At 31.7% G+C, this 10,307-nt stretch overlaps 1 protein-coding gene across 3 annotated transcripts in view; it reads right to left on the bottom strand.

The window, feature by feature from the left end:
* Positions 1-7,247: 7,247 nt before the first annotated feature.
* The window catches only part of LOC142324834 (uncharacterized), a 29,564-nt gene continuing 26,504 nt past the window's right edge, over positions 7,248-10,307 (bottom strand). For 2 of the 3 annotated variants that reach the window (XM_075365878.1, XM_075365861.1), the window contains exon 7: positions 7,249-8,417. In XM_075365878.1, coding sequence (XP_075221993.1) covers positions 7,411-8,417 — 1,007 coding nt within the window. In that variant the 3' untranslated portion in view covers positions 7,249-7,410. Of the gene's footprint in view, positions 8,418-10,307 lie in introns of all 3 variants that reach the window. The other variant, XM_075365870.1, reaches the window with a different exon arrangement.

Raw genomic sequence — 10,307 nt, 5'->3', positions numbered from 1 at the left:
GATTTGTGCACAATTGGCTACTGATGCAACCAGTTTCAATTTATGATGCTGTGATAAAAAACCTTACTTCTTGTTGAGAAAAATGTATTTCTAAAGCAGGAAACTATGTAGAAAAGTAAATTATATTTGCCTTTATTTTTCAATAAATAAATTTTTTTTAAAATCGCATTTATATTTGATTTAACCTTGTGTGTGTGTGGAATAATATAATAACCAGATTAATATAATAAATCCGATCAACCTAAGTACAGAATTAATAAATATAATAGAATGTTAGTAAATGACTATAAATGAAGTTTTATATATATATATATACACACACACACACACACAGGTGTCCCTAATAAAACGCAACCCATCAATCACTCATCCATGAAATTTCAAAAGTCAACCTTACTCCCCTATTCGTTACTGAAATGGACTCGTCCAACATCTGAACATCGGCAACGCAGTTGAACACTACCGATATTAACAACAATGCAATCATAACGCTCAGTGTATTGCTAGAGACAAGATGGTGTTTTCGCTAGATGAACGTGTTTTCATTGTTGAGTCGTACTTCAGTACGAAATCAGTGGTTGCAGTGCAAGATTTTTTCGCCATAAGTACCCAGATAAACTAGCTCCTAACAAAACATCAGTATTAAGGTTAGTCGCAAAATTTAGAGAGACTGGTTTTCTTAATAACAAGGAACACAAAAGATCTGCGTCAGTGTTGTATACAGATACAGTCACTGAAATCAAAGACCGATTACTCGCCTCGCCAAACAAATCGATCAGACGTTTGTCTGCTGAAATTAATTTGTCTAAATCAACTGTTCATCAAGCGATCAAACAATTACAATTACGACTTTATCGCATTCAAACGGTTCATCAACTTCTTGAGTCCGACAAAGAAAAACGGCTACAATATTGTCAACGGTTCCGTCGATTTCTGCGTGAAGGAATTAATGTTACTGATTCGTTATTTTTCACAGATGAAGCAGGGTTTCATTTGGATGGCTACGTAAACAGCCAAAACAGTAGAATTTGGAGTGCTGAAAATCCCCACGTTTATCACGAAAAACAATTACATCCGCAGGAGTTAGTCGTGTGGTGCGCGATATCGCGGAAGAAAATAATCGGTCCTATTTTTTTCGAGTACAACATTAATGCAGAACGATATCAGGATATTTTATTTCAGTTCATTGCACTCTTGGAAGAGTTAGACAAACACTGCTGGCTACAACATGACGGTGCGACATCGCACTACGCAGGTTCAACTCCTGATTTCGTTGAGGAATTCTTTGGTAATCATGTTATCGGCCGAGGCTTGTGGCCACCAAGATCTCCAGATTTGACTGCGGCGGATTTTTTTCTACGGGGTTACCTCAAAGAAAAAGCCTACAGCAACAAACCCACGAACACTTGAAAGTCAATATTGAACAAGCTGTATTAAATATCCAGCCACAAACTTTTAAAAAAGTTGCAAGAAACACTGTAAAAAGAATTGAAGCTTGTATTCAAGAAGATGGCGGCCACTTCCAACATTTACTCTAAATGTAAGGTAATGGTGGTAATAATAAAAATTACATTTACATTTACACATGCCTTTTTATTATTTCAGTACCTACCAATATAAGGTTGGGTTGCGATTTATATGGGACACCCTTTATATAAATGACTTTATACATTATATATATATATATATATATATATATATATATATATATATATATATATGCAATTTCTAATTTTTATCTAAATATTTTAAATTTAAAAAAAAAAAAATTGAATTTAAAATTTTTAGTTTTATTTAAGTTTTGATTTTAATTTGGAAAAGGATCTTTTAACAATTTTAAATCTGACGTATAATACTGTACTGATTGATGATTTTTAATTTCAATTTTAACATGTAATTTGATAAAGAAAGGTATGAAAAAAATTATATGGAGCAACTGATGATGCGAGTAACTCGTGAAAGCACTCTTGCATGAATTTTGGAAGAAGGTAGGTGTCATCCTATTTTATTTATTAATTTTGTATTTAGGTTGGTTATATTAATATAATTTATATAATGCAGAAGAATATGTTTCTCGAAAGAACAATTTTAGAAAAAAAAATTTATATATATATATATAAAATGTAAAAGCTCTTTGAAACTCATTAAACTTCAACATTATTTAAAAGAAAATTGTAACCAAGAAAAATCAATAAAATATTATTAGGAGGAACATTTTATTTCTTGAGAACAATAAAGAGAACAAAATGTAAAACACTATGTTTTACATTGACCAAACGGAATGCAATTTCAAAGATGAAATGTACAGTAAAAAAGATGTCGCTATGGATATCTCAACATTTGGTGCCTTATTATCTTCGTAGTTGTAAATCACAAATCTACTACACTCATTCTTGCTAATCTATTCTTAATCAAAAGATCACTTTTTAACAGTATTCACTTGTGAACAGAATTATGATGAGCAGTGTGATTCTGATCTAACTCTCTTTTTATTACATTTTAAATATGTGTTTGCTTAATTAAAAGTCTTGTAGCAATCACATCAGCTCTAATCAGAGTAAGAATAGCAGCATCTGCCACTGCAAATAGTGACTAAAAATCTTTGAAGTGGATTTTAATAATACTTTGGTTTACAATTTAAAGATTTTGTGGTTTTAAATAATTTTATTTTTTTACTAACAGAAACATAACTGTAGACAAAAGTAATGTTGAATCTGCTGCATCATTTGCTAATAGAAATAATTGTTATCTCTAAAAATGATATAAAACTGGCAACGTGACAGTTATTTTGGCCTATGATTAAGAACCATAATTTTATTATGCTTAAGTTAACTATTTTCAATAAATTACCTAAATAACAGATATTCCAACGTAATTATTTAAAATTAAATGACTTTATTTTTGAGAAGCAATATTGTACTGGTTAGAGAAGCATCCCAGTACAACAATATTGAGAAGCAATGTTTAATTATTATATATGGTTATCTACCCAGAGGCAGTTTCCTTGCATCATTTCTGTATCCGTTCTCTCCTCTGTTCCCAACAATTTTTACGATCCTGATTTCTTTTTGGATAGTTCATAATTTTTACTTTTTTTCAGCCTCAGTTTTTTATTCCTTTCCCGATCCTTCTAGCATTGTTGTGATCAGTATTTATCTGATTGCTTCATTCTCTGCCTGTTTATTTAATCATCTCCATTCTACTCTATGATCACATTTTAAATGCTTCCTCTTTCCCTTTTTTTTAATGTCCATGTTTTTCCGATCCATACAGAAGTAAGACTTCAAACTTAACACTTCATTAGATGCTTATTCAACTCTCTCTATCTTACTATATAATAACCATTATTTTCCGTTAAATACTTTCATAGCCATGTTCAGTTTATCGCTTTTATTCAATTTAACATGGGAACTATGTTTCTTCCTTCCTTTTCTATTTGTTCCTTCTTTTGTGCAGATGTTCATTGGCTTCATTAGTAGTATTAAATAAAGTAATAAATTAATTAGATAACAGAAATTTTTTTCACACTTTTTAATGTGCTCTGAAGTATGTACTCAAATATTTATTACTTAATTCTTTCAAAATTTGTTTTATTTTGAACAAATTTATTTATTACATTCATAAATTTGTATCATTATTCTTTCATAAAATAATTACTTTGGAGTACAGCCACTTCTATCTTTTTATTGGCACTATTGAATTCTATTAAATAATTATACTGTAAGTTCAGTATATTATGCTAGTAATTAGCACCATATTAATAAAGTAATATAGTATATGTAATAATAAAATTAATTTTAAGTATAACTCCAGGATTAAATAAGAAGTATCTTGGTTAATAAAGGAATGTATGGTGGACCTTAAAGGAATGTATGGTGGACCTGAAAGCATGTATATTGTAAGAACTGCTTTGTAGCCCCAAACGTTTTGCCTGTTTTCATTCAGTCTTGTGGATTTATACACAGATCCATATAAAATTTAAGTTGCACAGCCATTAAACTCTCTGATCAAGGTAACAACTGATGACTGTTACCAACTTTTGAATCTTGTAAACATAATTATAGATTTTATTTACAATATGTTAATGAATGACAAATTCCATTTACAATTACAAGAATAAACAAACCTACAAAAAAATGCATCAAGAATCAATGCACAGTACTTAAATATGTTACTTGTCTACGTTATTTCTTTGAGGAGAATGATAGGAATGCTGTTACATCAGAATAATATGTCCAGATAATTGAATAGTTTTTGTCTCTTCAAATAGCAGAGAAACCTGAAATTAATCCAGACATGGGGTGGTCAGTCACATACTTTGACTAATTAATGATGCAGTGAATGAATGTTTTTTGGGCAATATTCCTTGAAAAATCATTAGATCACACAGCATGCAATTTTTTGTAGTAGGGCTAATTGAAGAATAAAGTGTTGAGCAATCCACTCTCAAAACATTGAACAAAAAAAAAGTTGAAATACAACCATTCTTGATAAATTACATCATCAACTGAGATGGTGGACCACCTTCAGGATGTAGTGTTCAGAATTTTAAAGTGTTTTAAGGTACAGTTAAATAAAAAGCTATTTTGTAGTAAGTGTTCTTTTTTAAATAAGTAAATAAAAGATTACTGAGTTTTTAAAAGTATTTATGAATCGTACTGCAGTTTGTGTGTATATACATAGGTTTCCCACAAAGAAACTTTTTGAACATGTTCTACTGGTGAAAATAATGAAAAAAGTTTGTATAAACATAGGTCTGGAAATGCTTTATTTTTCGAGTTGTGGCTGACAAAAAGATTTCACCTGGGTTTCAGCTCTAATAAAAAGAAGCCTTACTATAATTTTTGGGACCCAAATCAAAGTAAAGTATAAAGTTGGTGTTTTGAGCTGGAAAATAGGATACAACAGATCCCAGAACTGTAACTCCAGTAATTTTTAAGATATCCAATGTAAAACACAAAATTCTGTGTTTTTTTTAAGGTTTGCAGTACAGTCGCAAAACTTGTAGAGAATTTAATTCAGAGATAATTAATGTAAATATAGATTTTAAAAATCAAATTTTTTTTGAAAAATTTTTGACAGAAAATTGTATTCTTTCTTTACTTAATAAACATTCTTCGTATGAATGGAAGGGCAATTTACAACATGTTCACTTTCTGTTAGCTAAGTAAATCATCATGTTGCTGATGAACATTGTGTGATTCAGTGTAGCTTAGGCACCAGTATAAGGCAAATTTTATGTAGCACTGGTTTGTCAAAAAACAGTGTGGCACACCCTATGGAAAGAAAATCTTTAACAGAAAGGTTCAGAAGGTTCAAAATTTGTGGCTGACCAATTAGCCCCAGCAGTTAAACTTGTCATTGGCTTCTTTCTAGACAATGCTGATAAGGTAAATTAAATTTTATTTGCTGATAAAACCACTTGTATGAGAAGTGGAATCTTCAATTCCATAAATGGTCATTTATGGAGTGAAGACAATTCACAACTTACTGTGGAAACTAGTTTCCAACATAGATTTCACATTGTTTGGTGTGGCATTAACAATATTATGGACAAGATTCTTCTATTTTTCATAAAACCCTGATTGGAGAAGCATATGTACATCTCTTGAAAAATAATTTTCTGGCTCTTTTGGAGGATGTACTTTCACAAACTAGATTCCAAATGATTTTCTAGCACGATGGTGCAATGCCACATTTTAATTTAGTAGCTAGAAATCACTTTAATATTAAATTCTTAAACTGGATTGGACCAATCAATTGGCCACCACGGACCTAACTAGTTTACTTCATTTGAGGCCATATGAAAATGATTAGTATTAACTTTTTGTTGGTATACTGAAGAAGTTAATACTAAAGAAGAGTTGCTAATTAAATGCAAATTGCTGTTGAATATATACAAAGCGATTCTGAGATAACAGAAAGCCACTGGAAATATTTTACGTCGGCAATGCTGTGTACATTGTGAAGCAGGGAATTTTGAACAATTACTGTGACTGAAGTTTATTGTTCTGTTGTCATTTCATGTATTTCTATATTAAATTATATTTAATTTTTTTTCTATATTAAAAATAATGTTTATTAGGTATAGAATAATATGATTTTCTGTTTATTTTGCTTCAGTAAAATCATTTTTAAAAAAGTTTTTTACTTTTTATTGGCAGTGTTTACATTGATTTTCTCGGAATTAAATTTTCTAGAAGTTAAGCTATTTGTATATATACAGAAGTGTTTATAAGAAGCAGTATTTTTAAAGTAGTTTCTTGAGATACGGGATACAAGAAACTATGTGAAAAATGTTCATGCTTAACCCACTCAGTTCTCAGGGGTGAAAATACTGTTTCAGAAACAAAAATGCTCTACTTTGATAATATTTCAGTGATTGAGTTTGAATAATGGTATTGGATTAATTGATCAAAAGTTTTGGAAAATAAAATTTCCGGTTTTCTTACAACCAGAGGCTGGAACAAATTCATGAATTTCTAATAGTAAAATTGAAACATAAATGGCTATAGGAAAATAGGTAAAATACAGAATGACACATGAAACAATCCAACATTTGTTTAGGTTATAATTAATGTGTTTTATGTTGGCAGAAGTGACAGCAGTTCATGAATATTAGTTTCTTCTCTTGAAACAAAAAGTGTGGTGCTTACACAAAGATGGTTTCATGCACATTTTCTAACTTTGTGGTCTTCCTCATTTAAGCCAATACAAAGACTTTATGAAAAATTTAATAGTGATTGTTCATTATTGAGAATAAGCGTGAACAGCCTGCCAATGCTTGTTCTCTACAGAATGTCAAAGCGGTCAGTGTTGCTGAGGAGCCCAGGCAAATCAGCAAGAAAAGTAGCAGCACAACTTGGATTTTCTATGCGATCTGTACAGCAATTTTAAAAACATTTTCTGTACAGAGGCTGATGAACAAAATACTAAACAAGCTGCATAGTAATTTTGTTCTCAGCTTCATGCAAAGGTTTCAGTTAGAACTGGGTTCATGCAGGATGGAGCCAGACCACACCTTAATCAGTTTGCAAGTGGATAGAACAGTTCTGATTTCTGTAAAGAGATTTTCCCTAGGCATAGGAGATAACTGTGTCAAGTTAATAAATAAACTGTGTCAACTTCAACACTGTGTTGAAGTTGGTAGATATCATGGGGGTCATGAATGTGTGATGAAATTGAATGTGTGATTGTATATATATGGTGTAAACAAATAATTAAATTCTTTATTTTAAATGTTCTTAAATAAATGTTTATTTATTTATTTATTTACAACTACATAAAAAATATGCAAATACTTCTTGGCTGTCAGCTTTGTTCAGTAAATGAAATGTTATTTTCTTTTATTTTCAAAATTTTGAAAAATCCCATTAAGAATAACAATAAATTTCTCAGTTTTTTATTGAGCTAATTATTTTCTGAGGTTGTAGTATTCTGTGTTTCTTCACTTTCATCGTTTGTTTTGTCACTAACACTAGAAGACTGATGAATAGAAATCTTGTCTGGCTGCTGAGGTTCTTCCTTGTCTACAATACATTTTGTCAGCATATTATATTCATCTATGCTTCCTTTAAATTCACAAGGCATTGTTTTAGTCAGCAAATCATTTTTATCTTTATTTACTGTTTCATAAAATAAAGCTTTTTTATTACGAATGTTAGATTTTTTCATTTTATTTCTAATTGTTGTGCACATTTTACTGGTAGATACCAAACGTTTGACATCTTTACTCTTTTTTTCTAGCCATCGTTCAGCCCAGCTGTTACAAGCAATATTTTTATCATTATCATCAATCTTAACATTATTGACTGGTTTATCACTCTCTTCGCTATCCTCAATCATGAACGGTTGTGTATTTTCTTCAGTATTTCTAATTTTACTCAAAACAGAATTATCTCTTATTTCGAGGCATTTATCTTTCTCTTTGCTGATATTCTCTTCATTATCACTTACATCTTCAGTTGTTTTAGTCTGCATCACTTCGTTCACAGATTCTTTTGTTGCAGTAGTTACCAATTCAGCTGAATCATTAGCCATTGTCAAATCAATAATTTCAGACTGGGTTTCAGTTATGGTATCACCATTATTATTGCACAGTTTTTGTTTTTGCTGCGAAGATGATAACGGCGACTGAGTTGGGCTATCATCGCGTTTCAGCAAGGCTCTTATAGCTCTAGCTCTCATTTCAAGTTCTAATATTTCTAATAAAGTCTTCCCTTTAGTATCACTGTTTCCTTCACCATCCACTTTAATTGTATCATTTACCCCTTTTACAGATAACTCTGCAACTGCAGAATCACTTTGTTGTGGACTGGTATGAGTAGTTGAAGCAACAACAGGCATTGGTGTTTGCTGTGATGGCAGATTTGATCGTTTTAATTTTTTTCTTTTATTTTTTGGTGATTTTGAGTCATCTGAAAAAAATGCAAACCAGTACCAGTTATATAAAGTATGAAGATTTATATACAGTGCTTCCTACAGCACTTCCACAAATAAAGAAATTTTGGCCAAATGTGCACAGCTAATGAAGACTATGTCCTAGGCATGCTCTGTCTGTGATAAAAACTGCAATGTGTAAATACTGCTTTAACTGCATATCCCAAAAATCACCTCTGAAATTAGTGAATGGAACACCCAAATGAGATTTCTTAACAAAAATTACAAAGTATCATAAAACATAATTTATATCTCTGTCAAATATCAAGATGTTGAAAATTGTCCTGCAGACTTATAGCGAGCAATCCATACAATTTGATTTGAATCAATTTTCAAAGATTCCTATGTATTTCAGAATAAACGTTTGATATGGTTCAGATACATTAATTTTGTCAAAAAGATTTGACAATCCAGCCATCATTTCTTGGTTCAATCATAATGGTGTGTTGCTCATGAATAATAACCACAAAGGCAACAAACCATCAATATATTTCACATAACAAACTATTGTTGTACAAGGCATTTCTAAAGTCAATATGAGCCATGGTTTGTGAACAACAAGGAGATCCATGATTACCTAGGGATGACATCTGTTCGTGAAGAAATCCATCAACTAAGTTACAAAGTGTGTACTTTTTGGATATCAGATCAGCTGTTAACTTTTTTCATAAGAGTGAAGATATTGACTTGCATTGCACTCTAAACCTGGAATTTTTAATTTTAACCATAATTTTTAATTTTATTTTTTGAGTTTTAACTTTTTCCCAACCTTGCTATTACACTGAGCAATTGTAATGTAAACTAAAGATAATAAATCTTAAAATAAATACAGTTAAGGTTTTGATGTTTTTAATTTTAAATAATTACCATTAAGAATATGCAATGCCATTACACTGATTGTTGTTTGTTGCGAGACGTTTGGAAGTATATGGGTATTGAAAACTATATATGGGTGTTGAAAACTATATAACATCGTAGTCCAGAAGTTCCACCAACTGACTACTGACTGTCAATGATGAGAAATGTTGGAATCAAAAGCTACTAAGTTTTCTTGAAATTTTCAGTTAATTTTTGACACCCAATACTTATACAGAGTGATTCAAAGAAACGGGAAATTTTGAAAGTTGTGTTGGTAACCGTGGGCAATTGGTACCACTTGATAAGTGGCGCCAGCCTCTCTAACCTAACCTGCCATTTAGTTGTCATGGATCCTTGGAGTGGTGCACAACGTGCATTTGCTATCAAAGCGTTTTACAAAAACAATGACAGTGTGGAGGGAGCGCGTAGAGAATTTCGCCGTCATTTTAATCTGGAACAGCATGTGCTGTTCTATCAGCACATGTAATTAAAACATAGATATCTACTTTTGAGGAAACCGGTTTGGCAATGAAAAAGAAATCTCCAGGCCGTGAGCGAACCATCCGTACACCACAGAATGTTCAAGCTTTACAAGATGCTGTCACACGAAGTCCACATCGGTCAATCTGTCGTCTCTCAGCATCTTTACAATTGCATAGTTCAAGTGTTCGAAGAATGTTAGTGAAGGACTTGCAATTCCATCCATACAAGTTGCAGATCGTCCAGGAACTGAAACCGAATGATGCATTGTGCGAGCACAATTCTGTAATGTAATGCTTCAGAAGATAAATGATAATGAAGAGTTTGTTCACGAACTGTGGATGTCAGACGAAGCGCATTTCCATCTCAGTGGATTTGTTAACAAGCAAAATTTCAGATACTGGGCACAAGAAAATCCTACGCAGCTACACCAGCATCCATTGCACAGCCAGAAAGTGACCGTGTGGTGTGCTATGTCATCTTATGGTGTTATAGCCCTTATTTTTTTGAGGATGACAACGGTCTTGGGA

The sequence above is a fragment of the Lycorma delicatula genome, chromosome 1 (assembly GCF_047948215.1).
Source record: "Lycorma delicatula isolate Av1 chromosome 1, ASM4794821v1, whole genome shotgun sequence".
NCBI classification, from domain to species: Eukaryota; Metazoa; Arthropoda; class Insecta; order Hemiptera; family Fulgoridae; genus Lycorma; species Lycorma delicatula.
The sequence above is the reverse complement of the archived record's forward strand: the minus strand, read 5'-3'. Positions and strand labels throughout refer to the sequence as shown.